The sequence below is a fragment of the Haliaeetus leucocephalus genome, unplaced genomic scaffold (genome assembly GCF_000737465.1).
Source record: "Haliaeetus leucocephalus isolate CR32 unplaced genomic scaffold, Haliaeetus_leucocephalus-4.0 Scaffold143, whole genome shotgun sequence".
Classification (NCBI taxonomy): Eukaryota; Metazoa; Chordata; class Aves; order Accipitriformes; family Accipitridae; genus Haliaeetus; species Haliaeetus leucocephalus.
Window position 1 is genome coordinate 849,116 of NW_010972579.1, and position 19,097 is coordinate 868,212.

The 19,097-nt window shown below is 53.4% G+C and overlaps 1 protein-coding gene across 2 annotated transcripts in view; it reads left to right on the forward strand.

The window, feature by feature from the left end:
• EPHB1 (EPH receptor B1) overlaps nt 1-19,097 on the forward strand; it is a 75,796-nt gene that overhangs the window by 47,460 nt on the left and 9,239 nt on the right. For both annotated transcript variants that reach the window (XM_010561170.1, XM_010561171.1), the window contains exons 4-9: nt 7,090-7,245; nt 10,317-10,652; nt 13,882-14,063; nt 15,299-15,461; nt 17,587-17,695; nt 17,913-17,977. In XM_010561170.1, coding sequence (XP_010559472.1) covers nt 7,090-7,245; nt 10,317-10,652; nt 13,882-14,063; nt 15,299-15,461; nt 17,587-17,695; nt 17,913-17,977 — 1,011 coding nt within the window. The remainder of the gene's footprint in view (nt 1-7,089; nt 7,246-10,316; nt 10,653-13,881; nt 14,064-15,298; nt 15,462-17,586; nt 17,696-17,912; nt 17,978-19,097) is intronic.

Here is a 19,097-nt window from a genome sequence, read left to right on the forward strand (position 1 = left end):
TGTGGCCCACCCCGCCCGGTCCCCCGCCCCCCCCCCCCCCCCCCAGTTGACTGTTTTGGAGAGCAAAGTGAGTTTCCCTGCTCTGTGGTGAGCTGGCAGCCCCGCAGCACCGTCTGCCCAGGGCATGTGTGCTCTCCCCTTTCTCATCCAAGAAATGGATCTGGGAGAGGTTTCGTTTTAGACCTTCAAAATCCATCCAACCACAAAAAAAAGAGAAAGTCAAGCCCAGAGTGGTGATTAAATGGGCAAGCATGGACCTATTGGGAAGAGGGGTGCTGCAGGTAGCGAGTGGCAGGGCATGTGGGAGCCCAAAACAGCTGCTTCCATGCCATGCTCTAAGCTTAAACTCATTTAGGGTCATGACACCAGCTAAACTGTTGGTGTTGAAGCTCTTCTGCATTCAGAGACCCTTAATTTTCCCAAGCCCACCTTCCTGGAAGAGAAACACTTCTTCTGGGCGAGCATCAGCTGTGTCTTGCTTGCAGCCAAGCGCGCATGGTCTGTGAGCACCTCAGTTTGCCCCAGGGGAGCAAATCCTTGGTTGATGAGGGATGGGATTTTTGGGAGAAGTAAACACGCATGCACTCTCACACCCTGTTGCCTCTAACTGGCCTCGTGCAGCTACCTACTCTGCAAGCACCTTTGAAATCCTGCCCCACTTCCATTCATTTCTCAGCCGTGAGAAGAAGAGCAGGAAAAAAACCCCAAACCCCTGAGAAGGGAAAAAACACATTGAATTTTACTTTTCCTTCACAAATAAACTATGGTGGGCCAGGCTTAGAAGCCCCTGACTTTATGTATGTCCCAAGCCAGATCTAAACCTATTCCTGCAGAGGTGAAGGGCTGGTTTAATTAACCGGTTGCATCACGAGGAGCTGGGGCCTCTTCCTTCCACGCACTGGGGAGAGATGCAGCCTGTTGCCCACAGGATGTGAACCCAGATGCTGGGAAGCTCATGTTTATCTCATGAATTTCTGCCCATACAGCGCTGAAATATGGAAATGCAATGCAATGAGGTGGGTGCTGTTTGTAATTAGGTTGGGTGAGCGCTTGGCCCTGAGGTGGGAGCGGCTCTGGGAGTTCCGAAATTGTGAGAGTTTGTGCGTTTGGCTGCAAAAATGGTGAAGTTCGCACCAAAATGAAGTTTTATCCCTCCCTGGGACAAGGCTCTGCTGGGTTGTCCTGTCCCCAGGGTGCCAGGGTTTTCTGGCATTGCTCAGGGGCTTGTGTTGAGCTCCCTCCCTGCAGGAGCAAGCGTCCATCTGTTTGTCTGAGGATGCTTTGGGGCTGGGGTTGCTCGGACTCTGGTGTTTCCCTGTCTGGGTCATGCTCCTCACCCTGCCCCAAGGACTGGATGTAGGAAAGGAGATTTGGTGGCTGACAGGGTGTTTCAGGGCCAGGTCTGATCCCTGTCTCCCTTCTCGGCATGGTCAGGAAGGCAGGATGCCTGCGATGGGTACCCTCCCACCCCTCCTCACTGGAGCATGGCATTGTTCTGAATACAGAAACCTCTCCGGATTAATTTGTGGATGCCTCGTGGAGGGTGGTGCGGCAGGACACCCGCCAGCATTGCCGGCTGCCTGCAGAGCTCACTGTGGCTATGCCAGGGGTGAGGTGCTCAGGAGAAGCACTTGGCTTGATATAAAAGGGAATTGGATCATTAACAAGTAGAAATGGGGGGAAAAAACCCACTAAACAACCCCCCAATTCCCTCCCCAACATAGATGCAGGAGGGAAGGGATGACAGGAGAGCATCAAGTCGGGGATGCAATTAAACCTCTGGCAATGGGCACCCACTCTCTGCTTGGATGTTTGTGGGAAGGATAACAAGGGAGATGAAAGTGGGGTGGGAAGGCAGCACCCTCATTGCCCTTTGAAGATGGGGAGATGGCAGCCCCTGCTGGGGAGTGGGGGTGTGTGGGTTACAGCTTGCCTCATTCTGCTGCTTTTGCCCCCAAACTGCAGCCTGCATCCCTGGTGTCATCATCACATCAAAGGGATTGAAACCCAAAAGCATCGGTTGCGTTACAGCCTGTGGCAGCGTTGGGCCTCTGCAGCCGAGTGTGTGTGTCCCCGGGGGACGCAGTGCCACTGGTCCCCCCAGTGCTGCCTGCCCATGAGGGCGAGCAAGAGCTGAGCCGGCAGTCGCCCCGGAAAGCTGTGCCGGCTGCTGGAGTGCCTGCCCCTGTAATCGCAACATCCTCTAAATGTCATTTTTCTATAGCAAGCAATTTCATGTGGGTGTTTATTTGCCTGGATGGTGTCTTTCAGCTGAAAGCATCTAGGAGGGCTTCCTAGCCTGCATGCAGCACGCTGCACGTGGAGGCAGCAGGACGGGAAGGAGAGCTGCCTTGCCACTAAAATACCCGTAACTGGGGCTAATCAATTTGAAGGCTGAAAAATGGATAGGCACTTTTTTTTCCCTTTTTTCTTTTTTTAGCGTTCTTAAAGTTAAATACATTTTGTGTCGAAGGTGTCTGCAAAACATACAAGGGGTTTCTAGCAAGCATCTCCTCTCTGGTTTTTTGGGTTTCATCGAAAAATTGTGAACATCTTGCAGAAAGTGTCAGTTTTAAGAGCCAGTGTTTTTTCTTAATGAAAAATTGTCATTTGCAGAAAGGAGGGAAATGGCCTTGAATCCTTTTCCAGAGGGCTGTAAGTGCAATGAGCGACAGTTCCTCCTTTGTTCCTGGCCCGTGGCGTCCTCAAACCCAACAGTGCACCTTCCCCACTGCTTATCTCCTGGTGTTGCTGGAAGGTGCCGGCCACGTGTCTTTTTGGAGCAAGGCTGGATCATCCAGGCTTTTTAGTGCCTTTGCACGTGGCAGTCCTCTCCATACCTCCAGCTTGCTTGAGGACATCACCCTGTGCAGGCAGCCCTGCTATTTCTAACCCATCTTTTCATCACCTGCTGTGCCAGAGTGACCACAGGTGTGCTTAAAGACACTGAGTTTGCCCTGCAAAGGCATTGGATCCAAAAGGGAACCCAAAACAAGCATGAAATTGGGAATACCTGGCAAATGTGGTTAGCTCTGTCCCAGTGGGGACATTAGGGACATGGGAATGATGGGATGGTGCAGACTTGGTTTGCTGCGAGCGAAGGGAGCTGCGGCGGGGTGCTGGCAAGGGTCGGGGGGAGGAGGTGGGCTTGCTGAATCGTGAGCTGAAGTCTGTAATTCTTTGCAGAAGCTCCTATTTTAAAACCTGCTAAGGAAAAATGCCACTCCGTGTCTCCAGGGAGCTTTAGAGCAAGTTAATATAGAGGAGATGTCTCCTTTCTTTCTTTCTTTCTTCTTTTTTTTTTTTTTGACTAAAGCTTCCCTGAGAGAGTAATTAAAAAGTGCAAGTTCCAGGTGCTAACCAAGAGGATTTAGTTTGAAGAATGAAATGCTTGGATACCCCCGCTCTTGCACCCTTTCCACAGAGTGTCTGGTCTGTTGACAGTGACTTGCCTTGGACAGGAGCAGTGGTGGATGAGCAGAGAGATCCTGCTTACCTCCGGCTCTTTTTAGGACCCCTGGCACCCGAACTATAAGGATGCAAGATACATACAGTTAAGACAGGAGAGTTTTCAGCAGCAAAAAGCCTTGCGATGCTGCTGCGTGCTACTACTGCTTCAATAATTCATTCCGCCCTGTGCAAGCTGCAGAGTGAGGAGGGAGGCAGTGATGGGGATGCAGGTCTGGGGTGTTTTACCCCATGTGGGATGTGGCTGAATCCCCACCCCAAGCCTTTGGGGGGGTAGGAGGAGAAGCTCTGGCTGGGAGTCGCCCAGCTGCATCCAGCCCGGTGGGGCACTGCAAATCAGCTGCCACCCCTACCATCACCGCTTGGGCATGATTGCGACTTGCATCTATTTTTTATTTCCCCTCAAACCACCAGTGATGACTTCTCGCTGCAAACCTGGGTTTAAGTAGTCCCCCAACAATGCTTCCTCCCACCCCCGAATGCCTGCGTCAGCCCTGGAAAAGGGGTCCTGCCTGCAAACCCCTGGCCGTCGCTGCCTGGGATGCGTGACATCCCTGATGTGCAGGCAGGACAACCGATCCGCAGGCAGCTTTGGGTTATGGGGGTGGGTTTAAGTGCTGAGCAGGCAGCCCTGGCAAGCGCTGAAGCTGCTGAGCAGCACGGCCGGGTTTCGTGCCTCATCATTTACAAACACACTCCTAGTGCTTAAACGTGAGGAAATGGGTAGTTAAGCACATCATTAATCTTATCCAGCCCACATAATCAACAATCAATTAATTCTTCTCCGGGCTGAAGAGATGCAGATTGCGCCACAGCCTGGGCACCGGCAGAAGGAGCCCATTTCCCCAGGGAAAGATGAGGCAGAGCCTCACCCCGCACTTGTCCGAGGTGCTATTGTGGATCCAGACCTTCCCAGCTCTGGGAAACTTTCTTGCAGCAGCCCTTAAATCAAGGCAAATATTGCGCTTCCCATTAGTGGGGTGATTTATTGCTCCCTCCTGGGCTCGAGCCCTCTACCCAAGCCTTGCACTCGGACTGCGTGTTTACCATCTGAAGGGTTATGGATCCCACGCTGCGCAGGTCTCTATAGATCCCACTGTGGCATTGCAGGGGTTTGGGGGTTTCGGCTTCATCTTCAGTGTGAGGTTCATGGTTCAGCTCCCTCAGAAAGAGGAGAGACACATGCAACAGTGAGAGCAGAGGGCTGCTCCTTTGGGAGGAAGGAGAAGGCATTAGCCTCCCCTGAAACTGCAGGAGACTTTAGACAAGCACAGTGTAATCACAGGAGAGAAAAGCTAATTGGTAATAATAACAATTAAGACCCACGTGCCTGCAGATTACAGGAATTTGCGGATAAGCAAAGTGATGAGAGAAACCTGAGGACACTGGGTTGCGGAGTGTACTTTGTTCAGGTATTTTGACAAAGCATCACTTGGATTAATTGTAATTAAAAATTCACAAACCCCTTCAACCGACCCACCAACGTGCCCCTATGCTTTAAACCGAGGCGTGTTCATAGTGCTGTGACCCTCTCGTCTTCCTTCCTCCCTCTCCCGTCCCCTTCCATCAAAATACAGGTGGCTGTTCCCTGGTACCACTGCCCTCTCTTTCCTGCTCCTCCAAAGAGCCCAGCCTGTTTCAGGCACTTTTCTCAACATGTCCTCCAGCTCTAGAGCCCACAAGTCACCCATTGCACATCTCATGGATTCTAAAGCTTGCTGGTGGGAGCGCAATGCTGCTGAGACATTGCGGGGAGGTGCTGATGGGAAGGGAGAGGTGAAGAAATGGAGATCCACCTCGAAGTCTGGTGTCCACACGTGGTCGTGTCTCCTGCCTTGTGTGTCTGGTGTAACCGCGTGCTTCCTCGTGCTGTTACAGGGCATAGGGCTGTGTGCATGGCTCAGGAAAGGGTCTGCATCCGGCTGCCTTCTGCTCTGGCATCCTGAAGTTTCCCCTCAAGCCCTCATGTGCCCACCCAGTGTCCTGCAGTGCATGGTGAACCCGTGTGTCTAGCTGCCTGTCTGCATGAGGTGGTGGGTTATGGCCCTAAGTGTTTCCCTAAGAGGCCATATGTGTGGGATGGCTGCGGTAGGATGTGGAGGACTTGGGCAGTCCTCCTGTGGTGGGCAGGAGGAAGGGCAGTTTGAGATGGTGGTTGGTCCCTCTGGGATGTCACGTCCCCACTCAGCTGTTAGTGCTGTTGGAAAGAGACAGTTCATTGCAGCCAGTTGTGTGCCTCAGGCGGGGGAAAAAATCCCCTGAATAATAAAATTGTAAAATATTGTTTTGATTTATCCTTTTTTATCATCTTTTAATATCTGGAAAGACTGTGTGAGCAAGAGGCCTTCATGAGTTTTGAATGACAGGTTAAAGGGCTCCAATAAAGATTAGATGGTCCACTATCTCCCAAGGAAATTGCATCAAAGTGGTTACTCCTGCTTGCTCCTATTAATTTCCTCTTCATGGCTGCTAGGAGATGCCTCATATCCTGATGCAGCAGACAGGGGCTAAGAGGCACTTTCCATTATCTCAATCATCGCCGTGTTTATGAGACACTTAGGGTGTTTCTCTGCAGAGCCATGCCTTGGAGGTGAACAGCATCGCAGGGGCAGAGCTGGTAGCCAAACGGAGGTGGGACCACTGCATGTGCGAGGCCATGAACTATCTCCCCCCAGCTGGGAGGTGGACCTGGAGGTCTGGTCCCTCGAGTACATGTGCCAAAATACAGATATTACCTTCTGCAGCCTTAAGTTTTGTAGGGGTCACCCAAGGGTTTTGTTTGATGTCAAGGATGGATGAGCATATGTTCATCAGCGCCTAGTTGGTGAGGACTGGTGGGGTGGGGCAGGGACGAGGGACCCCACCTTTGTCACTCCATCTTTATCGTCTAACCGCAGAGCAGCGAGACGGTTGATTAATGAAATCTCCCCCTGTCACTGATTAAAGCCTCACTGTAACTGGAGCATCTTCTCGCTTATGAATTAGTTACCATTTCCTGCTTGAATGAACTCGGAGGCTGAAGGCTGGAAAGGTTATTAGCCCCAGTCTGCAGGGGATTAATGGGATGGACCTGTAAGACACTGTTATGGGTGTCACATCAACTTTTTAATTAAGTATTCAAGTTTTGCATGGAAAAAGAGATGCAAGACCTGAGCCATGCCATTGGGGTGCTGGAAAGGGACGTTTTGGGTCAGCAGAAGGGGAACGCTGTCCTGCCCCTGCATGTTTGTGTCCCCATCCCCATGGGAGCTGCCGGGGAAGGGGGTCCCGCAGCCCCCCACTGTCCCCCTGCCTGGGTATGAGCAGTGGGCAGCAAAGGAGCTACTGCAGCCCCCTTGCTCTGCCTGGCTAATTTTTGTACCATTGCTGTGTGATTTCAGTGCTTTCCTGGTGGCTCTAGAAATAACTAATGGCCAGCATGGAAAATTTTGGCCATCGTAGCTTCATAGGAAGGTGCTACCCCATTTAGCTCTGATGCAGATGTGCAACTTTTCTGTGACTTTTTTCTTTTATTTCTTTCTTTTCTTTTTCTTTCTGCCATGTCTCAAGGACAGGACCTGCTTTTGCCTCCCTCCCGGGATGGTTCGGCATCCAACCACTTTCCTCTCCTTTCTCTTGCAGCCTGCCCAGCAGGGACGTTCAAGGCCAGCCAGGGTGCGGGGGTCTGCACACCATGCCCCTCCAACAGCCGCTCCACCGCTGAGGCCTCACCAGTCTGCACGTGCCGCAATGGCTACTACCGGGCAGATTTCGACCCACCGGCAGCTGCCTGCACCAGTGAGTAACAACAGATCAGGGTTGGCGGGGAGGCTGCAGGGTCTCACTCCTCTCTGCTGCTGGGGCAGAGGCAGGGAGAAAGTTTCAACCCACAAGAGTTTTCATCTTATTTTCTCCCTCCCGTCCGGCTGCGGAAGGGAGCAAGAGAGTGGCTGGGTGGGCATCTGGCAGCCAGCCGAAGTCAACCCACCACAAAGGTTCAGCTTTGCGGAGGGCTGGGGATATCCATCCCTCTTCACACGACATGGCACTGCCTCATGTGCTCCTCGTGCTGGCACGAATCCCTTCACTGTTGTACCGGCATAAGCAGATGATGTTGCATCACCCTTTGCTCTGTTTTCCTGGGACACTGCCGTGGCACGCACCAAACAATGAGCGATGGGGTGGCCCCACAGCCTGCCTCTCTGGCAGTCATTTGAATTTATACTTCACCCTGGCAGTGGTGGTGATGGCAGGGAGATAGTCCTCAGGATAAATTAGAATTTAAAGTTATCTGTTGTTGCTGTCTTGTTCATAGTCTTGCAGATGGAGTATTTTTTTATAGGGAGAAAAGGTGCGCTAAGCATTGGTATTCAGCACGGCGTTGCGTGTGATGCATCACTGCTCGGCTGTCTGCTTGAGCCGCCTGGGATGGCAGCAGTGGCCTCAAGCCTGTCTTTTGGTGAGAAAAGAGCCCAGGAGAGAAGAGCAAGCTGCTGTGCTCTTCAGCCTGCTGGGAACATGAGTCTCAGACTCATCTGCCCTGCCCCCCCTTCCCCCCCCCAAATATGCTCCAGGCCCTTGAATCAGCCCATCAGGGAGCTTTAGCACGAGGATGCTCCTGACCCTTGGTGCTGGGGAGTGCCTTGTCGGAAATGAGGAAAGGATTTGCATGTTTTGCTGGATCACTTGAGCTGTCAGACTGAAGGTAGTCAGCAGGTAGCACAACCACAGATAATCTATATATCTTTATTATGTCTCTTTATGTAGCTGATTTACAGTATTGCTGCACTATAGGAATACAGTATAAAAAAGTCTATTTGCTGATTTTTATTTCTTCTCATCAATGCTTAATTTTACAGCGCTCTAATTTGAGGTGCCAGCTTTTTGCTGACAAAGTTTCTCTATGTTAGAGGGGTAAATATTATCGTGGAGCTGCAGGTGCTGCCCTGGACCAGAGCCCTTCCCGACAGCGATGCCTGCAAGTGTGCTTCCTGCCCTGTACCCCTAGCAGAGGAGGGAAGGGGCTGCAATTAAAGGGGGAGGAATTCGGGGGGACACTGGTTTGCTGCTGGGCTGGGGAAGAGAGATGGTTTTCTCCCTTTTTCTTGAAAAAAAGCTTGAAAAGATGCTGTCTGCTTAAGGTATGAAGAGGGGGATGGGATTAAGGTTCCTGTGACAGGTTGCAGCTTTTTGGGGGTAACTTGCTATTTACTGATCCTTGTCCCCAGCCTTTGTGAGTCCTCCAGTCTGGCTCCCCCCAGGGAATTGGTGTCCTTACACCTGCTCCTGCCCCTGATGTGTCCCCTACCCATCTGCCCATAAACCTCCTTTGACATCTCCTCTGTGTGCTACTGGAATTTTGGGGAAGCCTCAAGTCCATGCAAGCGCTTTCCAGCAAGGACACTGCACTGACAACTGCTCCCCAACATGCATGTTTGCTCTGCTAAAGGGGAAAAGAATTAAAGGGAAGGGAATTTTTTTATTTTAATTTTTTTTTTAAGGCTGTCATTTCTCTAGGCATTTTAACACAACACTTTTATCCGCAGTATCTGTGGCAATGGCTCAGAAAGGCTCCCACGGTGCCTGCCTGGGCGCGATTAAGAGAGCGGGGGGAGATGGCAGCGCAGGCAGGGACCTGGGCAGGAATGGCCACCCACAGCCCCCCTGGGCTGGCTGGCAGCAGTGGCTGGAGCAGGGTGTCAGCCAGAGGTCCTCCATGCAGAACAACCTCTCCATCCCACCAGCCATGTCACCCCCGTGCAGATGAAGCCGCCTCTGCCCATCCCATCCTCAGCCACTAATGGGGCTAATTTATCTGCAGCTGCTAACAATGTTCCCCAGCACACACATGTGGAGGGCTCCCCTGGGATGGTTTTCCCCAAGACAAAGCGTGCTTCGCTCTCTTAACCTTTTCTCGCAGGTCAAGTCCTCCATCATTTTTATTGCTCCCCACATCATGGCAAAGTCCTTTTTCTTCCTCGGAAGTGCAGCACCGAGCCCAGCCAGCACAAGTAATTAATCACTTTCCTTATTTAATATAACCCAGCAGCTGGATTTTTTGGTTTTGGCTGCAGAGCCATTCCAGCTAACCCTAAATCCTTCCCCAGACCTGGGCAGACATATGTTTGTACCTCGATGATGCTGTCCCACCTGGATTCCTCCTGAATCACTCCCTATGGACGCTGGCCCCGTTCTGGCAGCGCTTGCAATCGGAGCTGCGTTCAGTTCCTGTCCTCCGAAGCATTTGCGATGGCTCCCAGTGGATTTGATCAATGCAATTTTGATCTCTCATCCAACATCCAAGCTGCTTACAAACCAGTGAGCAGTGCCGGCTCTCCTCCATGCTGTTAAATACCCAGGCTCCCAACGTGAGATATTGAACTGTTAATAACCACTTCCCATTTTGGACTCTCTTTTCACCCACTGCTCCTCTGTTTCTGGGCGGTGCTGGCTAAGTGGCATTTCTCTTGATGTGATAATCTGTTTGAGGTACTTCTCCACACAAGCACTGGAGCTATCTTGGCATCTCCTGATCATTAAAGTGGATCGGTCTTGGCAGATAGATCTGCGTGCACTCTGCATGAGGCTTTTTTTGGAGTCTAAGTGGGTTTGTGGCATGGGAGTCCTCATCCCCAACTGTGAAACCCCTCTGTGTGGGAGGTCGGAGATGGGGGCCGGCATTGCTGATAGGGAGAGCCTGACCCTGAATTAGGCAAAGCCATGGAGACCAAATCCCTCCCAAGAGAGGAGGTGATGGGTAGACCAACAGACAGAGTTGCGGGGTGTCCTTCTCCGTGCCGGAGCCCCCAGTAGAGCTGAGCATGACGTTTCGGGCAAGGACCCATCTCAGGTACTCTCCTTTCCTGCAGGTGTCCCTTCCGGACCCCGTAATGTCATCTCCATTGTCAATGAGACGTCCATCATCCTGGAGTGGCACCCGCCACGAGAGACGGGGGGTCGGGATGATGTCACCTACAACATCGTCTGCAAGAAGTGCCGGTCAGACCGACGCACCTGCTCCCGCTGTGATGACAATGTGGACTTTGTCCCCAGGCAGCTGGGGCTGACAGAGACCCGGGTCTTCATCAGCAACCTGTGGGCACACACGCCCTACACCTTTGAAATCCAGGCTGTCAATGGGGTTTCCAACAAGAGCCCCTTCCCACCACAGCATGTCTCCGTCAACATCACCACCAACCAAGCCGGTGAGTTCTGAGATGATGCAGTGCCGGGGTTTTTTAGCTGTACCCTACTAGCTGCAAGCTGTGTGTGGAAGGAAGCTCCACGTCCAAAAGAAAAAGCTCCCAGGGTGTAAGTGGTGTGTGATGGCTGTGCTAAACCTGCACCCAGCCCTGGGTGGGCTAGGGGGAAGGTGGCAAGTGGGGAGAAAGGCCAGGAAAAGAGAGAGGGAGAGGAATGGGGGAGGTGGAGGATGTGCCTACACCCTGGGCAAAGCGAGAGCTGGGTTGTGGGAGGGAAGGGGATGAGGACCAATACCTGCTTTTTATCCCCTTCTAGATTGCTTGGGGATGAAATGGTATCGCTATTTCCCCCCTTCTCCCAGGTGGGAGCAGGGAGATGGGGTGAATCCAGCCTTGAAATGCAGCCTGGCTGCATTACAGCATGGAGGGAGCAGCATCCCAGGGCTGAGTTCAGGCTCTGTCTCCTCTGGCACATCCCTCTCCCATCATTTTCCTCTTGTCCCCTTTTCCAGGCTCCCCTGCCCCTTTCCCTCCCTGTTCCCGATCAGGCATCAGGAACTGAACAAGCAGCTCTGGGCCAAGCCAGGATGCCGGCAGAGTGGGTGTGCAGATGGCAAGGGGGCACCTGGTCCTGGGCTGCAATGAAGAGCACAGGGAGCAGAGGGGATGGAAACCGATCTGCTTTGGGCAGAGAAAGGGGATGGTAATTTCTGCTTTGTGCCCAGTGTGTAATGCAGGCAGCCTTCGCCAGCCCGCTCCCTTGGGAGAGCACGACAGAGAAACCTGTTGTAAATATTTTAGTCTCCTGGCTCCAGGGAATACAAATGTATGCTTGTGCCTGGCTGGCATTGCTGTCTCTTGAACCATGTGCAATCAAACTTGCCTCTTGTTTCCAGGCCTTTTTTTTGGGGGCTGGGATTTTTGGGGTGTTTCTTTGCTCATCTCCCACCCTGGGGCTGCCTGCAAGCTGGGAACAGCCAGGGCACCCACGGCCATCTGTCCGTACCCCAGTGCTCCCTGTTTGTCTTGCAAAGGCTGAATATTAACGTGGAAGTGCTCCCAGTGCCACAGTATGGGCTGCAGGGTAACCTGATGGAAACGCATCAGGTGTGTCAAGGGCAGGATTGGTGCTGTCCCTCTAAAATCCCTTTGGTTTTGCAGCGGGTTTTTCCACCCGCTTCCCCCACACAGGGCTGGATCTGGGCTGCTTGGTGCATCTCACCCCGCAGGGCTGCTCCCAGCCCCATCCGCCTGCATGCCGCTATCTGCGCTAACGGGGTGGGGAACGCAGCAATTAACAAAACAGCAATCAAGCTAAGTGTTTAATTTCAGCCCACAAGCATCTTCTTGGAGCGGATGTGGAGAGATTAAAAAAAAATACAGGATTAAATATGCCAGGTAAACAAAGGCGGTGCCAAACTATCGACATCTCCCAGTGCGGCCGCATGGAGCGGGGCTCCTGCTGCCCCAAGATGGCCTCTGCAGCACAATCTTGTGCCCCACGCTGGTCCTGCCAAGCTCAGCTCTGCCCCAGACCCATGCGGAGGAGGCATCTTCCCTGCCCAGCGCTGCCTGCACTCTGGGCGCAGCGAGGAGGAGGAGGAGGGCAGAGAAGGCTGGATAGGGAGCTGACCCTGCGAGCAGGTCATGCCAGTGCCGCTTTGGGTGCAGAGAGACTTGGGTACCTTTCATGGAGGCTTTTAGTAGGATTAAGTGCAGGATCAGGGCAGTATTGGCTGGCTCTGGCCCTTTCAAGTATAACTTAGAGGGCAAAAAGCCTTTGGAAAAGTGACTCCTGGCTAATCTAGAGGCTCAGTGTCCTTGATGGTGGAAGGGCGGTGTTGCTGCTGCTGGAGATGCCTGGCTCCAGTGATGCTCGGCTCTGGGATGCTCAGCTCCATGGATACTTGACTCTGGGGGTGCTCAGCTCCAGGGCTGCTCAGCTCTGGGGATGCTTGGCTCCAGTGATGCTCGGCTCTGGGATGCTCAGCTCCATGGATACTTGACTCTGGGGGTGCTCAGCTCCAGGGCTGCTCAGCTCTGGGGATGCTTGGCTCCAGGGATGCTCAGCTCCCTGGCAGGCACAGAGCAGCCCTGGGTTTGCTCCAGTGCATGCAGAGAGTGGGGCAGGGAGCAGCAGCAGTGAGGACAATGTGCCTGGCAGCTATTTTAGGAAACCTGCTCACCTAGCTTGTGTGGTGCATGAACTGAAATACGATGGGGCGCTTTGTAGAGCAATGTGGTGCGTTACATAGCTGGCGGAACTGATTAGAAATGCATGGCACAGAGGGAAGGGGGTCAGACGAACCACGCTGGGCTTGCACCTGATGCCAACTGCATGCTTGGCCAGGGCCAAGCATCTTGCTTTCTCCAGGGGTGCTGCAACAAGATGCCCGAGACCCCTGTGGTTTGCTGCCTGGGAGGTCTTGGGGGGCTGCAGGGCTGGAGATGCTGCCTTTTGAGCACCCTTGCGCTATGGCCCCAGGGCAGGCAAAGAGTTGAAGGAGGGTTTGAGACTACTCTGCAGGTGTTTGAGCTTTGGAAATAAAACTCCTGGGAGAAGCATGTTTGGGCACTGAGGATAAGCATACCCTGATAGCCCCTAAGAGTGGACCCAGCAGCTCCTCTGGGACAGGGCTGAGCCAAAGCTGTGCTACAGGCTCCAGGACCCTGGGGTCCCCTTGCTGGCCTGGGGTGTCCCTGCCCTGGTTTCCTGTCATCGTCCTCAGGGTGGGCAGATTTTTGCTCCTACATCCTATTACTGACAGCAGATGGGGTCGCAGCCATGGCACAGGCTCCCGCAGTGCTGGGTCCTGGCTCCCCCAGAGAAGTAGTTACAGCAAAAGATGGCAAGCAGAGCTGGAGACCATCATTGAGCCTTGGTTTGTCCCTGCTGGGGAGAGCTTTGCCGTCTTTGCCCTGCCGTGGGAGACATCCTTGGAGCAAGCAATCCCAGGGAGAAGGAACACTGAAGATTTCTAAGCCCCTAATTAAAAAGTGTAATTGGTTTAAATACTAGAATTCCCTCGCCGGCTTGCTGCTCTGTCTCCATGTAAGCTGCTGAGATGCCGCTCTTCCCACTGCTAATGCGGGAGCTTGTCCCATGGGGTGAACCACTGCAGGCTTGGGAGATTCAGGATGCTCCATATGCCCAGGAGGTTTTCCTCCTCCCTAGGGCCATCGATCCTACCGCTTTCCATTGATTTTCCCTCCCTCCCTGCTTCCTCGGCAGCACCCTCCACTGTCCCCATCATGCACCAGGTGAGTGCCACAATGAGGAGCATCACACTCTCCTGGCCTCAGCCCGAGCAGCCCAACGGCATCATCCTGGACTATGAGATCCGCTACTATGAGAAGGTCAGCCGTATCTGCACGCCTGATGTCAGCAGCACCGTGGGCTCCAGGCCGGCAGCGGTAAGCTTGGGTAAAAACCTTGCGACGGAGGGTGGGATGGGGGCACGTGAAGTTTCATACGGCACTGCCAGGAGGCTGCTCAGGTCCTGAACTTGCTGGGAGAGGGGGAACATCAACAAGCTTTGAGTCAGGCTCTTTGTTGGGAAGGTCCAGGTGGTGGGACAGGCTGTGGGACAGGTGCCTGGTCGCCTGTGCTGGCTCTGGAGGGTGGGAGCAATGTGCAACCAGAGGAAGGGGAGCGATGTTGTGGCTACAAATTCTAATTCCTCCCCTGTGGCAGCATTTTCTCCAGCACATCAGTGCCCGTTGCTGCCTTGGCTCTGGTATCTGCTAGGGTAAACAGGGACCCGGAGCATGGGCACAGTGTCAGGAGGAAAGGACAGGGACGGTGAGGACCAGCGAAGGTTATCAGGGTTGTCCCTCTCCCACGTCACTGTCTCCTGCTGGGTCCTTTGACTGGCAGCCATCCTTCCCCACAGGGGACACGCTCTCGACCCTTGCGGTGAACCGTGCCGAGCCCAAGCTGTTCCATCCCTCCTGCATCTTGCCAGCTTTAATGAATTCCTCTAATGTGAAAAATTAGATGATCTCACCAGCAGGCCCTTTACAGTAAACCACTGTGGAGTATTGCAAAAAATGAGATTTGAGATGCATGAGGTTTCCACCAAGGTTTGGCAGAACTCCTGCCAGCAGAGCAGGGACCATAGGTGCTGGGGCTCTCAGTAGAGGCAAGGTGCTGTTGAACCTGTTTGAGTAGGATCTCATAGGGCATGTTATGGTGTTTCCATAACTGCATGACACTTCTGAAATGTGCAGGGACATCAGTGGTTCAAAGAGGAGGGATTTGCTGCACATGAGTGTTTTTGCTCTGGATGCTCTTACTGTTTCCCCCTGCTGCTCCATGCTCTTTGCTACGGTGGGACCAGGGGGGCTGCCTGGGAGGCACATGCTGTGGGGACCTTCCCAGCTCCTTGGAGGCCAGACAGAGCTCATGGGTCCTCTTCCTGGGGGATCTTCCATGTCAGGGGTTGAGGGCAACCAGGAGTGTCCGAGCCACCTTGCCCAGGCTCCAGCACTTGTCCTTCTGGAGCAGAACCAGGGCCACTGCTTTATCCCCCTGCACATAAACCTCTTCCCTGCCATCAATGGGGATGGGTGGGCTGCAGGGCAGATCATCCCCCTTGCTGTCCCCTGTGCCCGTCCCTGCTGACCGTCTCTCTTGACCGTGCCCGCAGGACCACAACGAGTACAACTCCTCCATGGCCCGCAGCCAGACCAACACGGCCAGGATCGAGGGGCTGCGACCCGGCATGGTGTACGTGGTACAGGTGCGAGCCCGCACCGTGGCCGGCTACGGCAAGTACAGCGGGAAAATGTGCTTCCAGACGCTGACGGATGGTGAGTCCAGGTTGGGGAGTCAGGGAGGCGAAGGGGGTGGTGACAGCTTCGAGTGACAGCTTCAGGCTCTAATTGGATTAAACGAATATATCTCCACAAACCTTTCTCCCAGCGGGCAGTGTGGCAAAAGCCAGGTGATTTACAGCAGTGTCTTATTAATCGCCAGCTGGAGGAGTAATCTGCTTTAAATCTCTTAGCTCTGTTTTCTCCCCTGCTATTTAAGCTGTGGTTTTGTCTTTCCTGCCTCTGACCGTGGTGGTAGAGCCCCCCTGCCATTGGCTGTGAGTCTGGCACAGCAGGGTGGGGAGGAGTGGGGGGGTGTGGATCCCTGGAGGAAGAACTTCTGGGATGCTCTCCAGGGATGTTCTCCTGGGATGGTCAGAGCTGCATCTGAGCTATCAGGGCAAAGCAGGAAGGGTCACACTCATCACCGAAAGCTGATTTCCCACCCTGAGGTGGTGTGTCAAAGGGGCCAGCTCATGACCTTCACAGCTTCTTCTGGCCTCCTTGACAGAGTTGTGCTGTCGTTCTTCTGGCCCCAGCCTTTCCCTGTGCTCACAAACACGAGAACCCTTTAGAGAATAACTCATGGGAGGGTTTTTCATTAATCCCAGTTTTGGGACAAATCCAGAAGTTGGTGAATGAAGCAAGGCTCCTTTTGTGATCCTCCTACCCCTTCAGACACTGGGGGAGCTGAAGTCCCTGCAAGGACCCCCTTTCTTGCCTCTGCCAGCACGATTTCTGCTCCGGTCACGTGACACCCATGGGTCCCAGCCCCACTGGCTGTCTTTCCTAAAACTTCCCTTCTCTCCTAAATCTGGGCCTCCCTGTGCTTGCACTCGTGTTGAATACCAGCCAGGGCAGGAAGAGGAAAACCATGCGGGGTGACCAAGGGAAGGAAATGGTAATAAACCCCCCCAATGCCTCGAATATTCAGAATTAGAGAAGTGAGAAGAAAAATCCTGCCTCAAATAAGCAATTAATTGAAATTTAATAAGAATGGATAGTGTAGATTATTAAATAATAATTGATTGTTAGATGAGAATTTCTCAGGATTTAAGCGGCATGCAAGAGATAAATCTAGTTGCAAGTAATTAACAGCAGAGTAGAAAATAGAGATAAAAGGGTGCTAAATGCTTTCTGAGTGAATTTTATTTTAACCCTTGCTTGCGGCTGCTGGCCCAGCCTGGCAGAACATACTGATGACAGTTGGAGAGGGGGGTGTTTCTGGGGGGCTGCAGAAGCCCCCAGGAGTGTCGGGTCTCCTGGATACTGCCCACTGCGGGTACCCACACTGCTAATGGGGCAAGGCAGGAGAAGGGGAAAATGGGGGAAGACACATGGACGTTGCAAGTGGCTTTCTTGGGATTCCTCCAGGCATGTCCAGTCCTCACTGTGCCACCTCGGCTTTCACCCCAGCCTGCTGCTGAAGGATGCAGGGGGTGGCCAAGGGGACGCAAGGGGGTTTGAGGGATGCTCAGTGTGGAAGGGGTGCTGTGGTTGCTGTGGCTCTGCAAAAGGAGTTGGCTTATGCCACCTGTGGAGATTTAAAAACCTACAAGCAGACCTGCAGTGAAGGTGCTCGGGTTCGGGGCGCCTCTCTCAAGGTTAACTGTTGCATGGTGGACTCTCTGGTATCTAATATTGGTGAACTCCTGATGCAGCCTTCCCCAGCTGGCTTGGTTATTAACAGGGTCTCTTCTCTCCTTCCTTTCCTGGAGTGTGTAGGAACTTTGTATCTGTGATACCGTGTGTTAAATTTGGCCGAAACAACCAACAGGTTTTAATTTATTGAAGGAAGAGAAACCCCAGAGACATGGACAAAGCCACCTTTTAAACCTCATCTCTTTGGGAAACTAGGCCCACACACTGTTGGTTTGACTTGATTCCCAGGATCTTCTCTTCTATATTTTTAACCTAAAACACATGAGCCAAGCATGACAATCATGTCTTGTGCAACGCAGCACTGGCTCATCACCTGCCTGGATCCCCCTTGTCCCACCACCCTCGCATGGGAGCAGCACTCATAGAGTCAGAGAGGGTGTTACGGGACCCCTTCCCAGGAGGCTGCTCTTACTCCATGAATGTGCAAGGGAGAATTCACCCCATCCTTCTTCTCTTGCAGATGACTACAAGTCGGAGCTGAGAGAACAGCTGCCTTTGATCGCGGGGTCCGCAGCAGCCGGGGTGGTCTTCATCGTCTCGCTGGTGGCCATTTCTATTGTCTGCAGCAGGTGGGTCCCTGTGGGATGCTGTGTCCCTGGAAGGTGGAGGTGGTGAGACATAGGTGTGAGAGATTTGGGTTAGGAGGGGAGGGATCGGGGACTCCCGTAGCTGGAGAGAGCACCGAGCTGCCACCGCTTGCCAAGTGTTGCTGGCAGGGGAGTGGTTCGGGGCCATCACCAGCCACTGGTTCCTCAGGCCTGGCTGTTTTCTCCCCTGTTCTCCCAGGAAGCGCGCCTACAGCAAGGAGGCGGTGTACAGCGATAAATTACAGCACTACAGCACCGGGCGAGGTGAGCGGGGAAAAGCGGGCAGGGAAAATACTCCTAAACCTGCACCCAGTGTGTGCCCTCCTCCACCTTCAGCTGTGCATGGTGGGGGGATGAAAGCCCCATGGGGCAGATGGAGAGGACTGTAGGGTGGGAGTAGAGATGTCCACAGCTGAGTGTCAGGGTGCCTGTGGGGGTTTTGCAGTGCTGCAGCATTGTGGGTGGGAAAAGAGGAGCAACAGGCAGGATTTGAGGGATGGGGATGGATTTAGGGGGACGGGGCAGGGGGGATATAGTGGGACAGGGGATGAGGAGAGGATGCTGTGAAGACTCCCAAAGGAGGAAGGAAAGGAGAGAGACAGTGTGTGGAGGGGGGATGAGCTCCTGATCTCCTGCCACAGGCTCTGCCCTGGCCAGGATCAGTGCTGGGATGCTCTTACTGCTAAAGGGACTGTGGATTTTGGGAGTGTGGCCCATGGCCGGGGAGTGGGGGCTGGTGACCGGCATTGCTGCTGTCCTGGCCATGTGGCTGATGCTTGCCCTGCACCCTGCTCTGGGAAGGATGTGCAGCCAGTGACTGGGAAGGTTTAACTGGCTTTGGGCTGATGATCCTCTTGGCAAACAACTAGGAGAGCCTGAGGTTGAAGGGCCTTTTCCTAAGACACCTTTGCAGTTGGTGGAGCTGCGCACCAGAATAAATTTGAGGTGTCTATTGTGTATAACATGTGCTCTGGTGCTCTTCCAGCTCCCAGTAAAGCACCCAACAGGCTATTGGGATTGCTGGAAATAGTAAAGCAGCAAAGCAGCAGCTCCAAGGGGTGAGGAGTTGCCACCCGGTGCCCGTGGGCTCTGTACCCCATCCCTGTGGGACGTAAATCCCATTTACACTCTTGTAGAGATGCTTTCCAGGTGCATTTTGCTGCCTTGTCAAAGAAACCATCCCTGGGTCCTGAGCACCTGCTTGGGGAAAAGGGATGGCAGTGGGATGTAGGGCTGAGTGAAAGATAGCCGAGGAAGAGGGGAACAGGATGGGCGAGTGGAGAGGACGGATGGAGATGGAGCGATCAGCCTGGCAGAGAAAACAGGAGGGCTGACAGCGAAGGAAAGGGTTTGGAGGCAGCCAGGAGAGTCCAGCCAAGCCGAC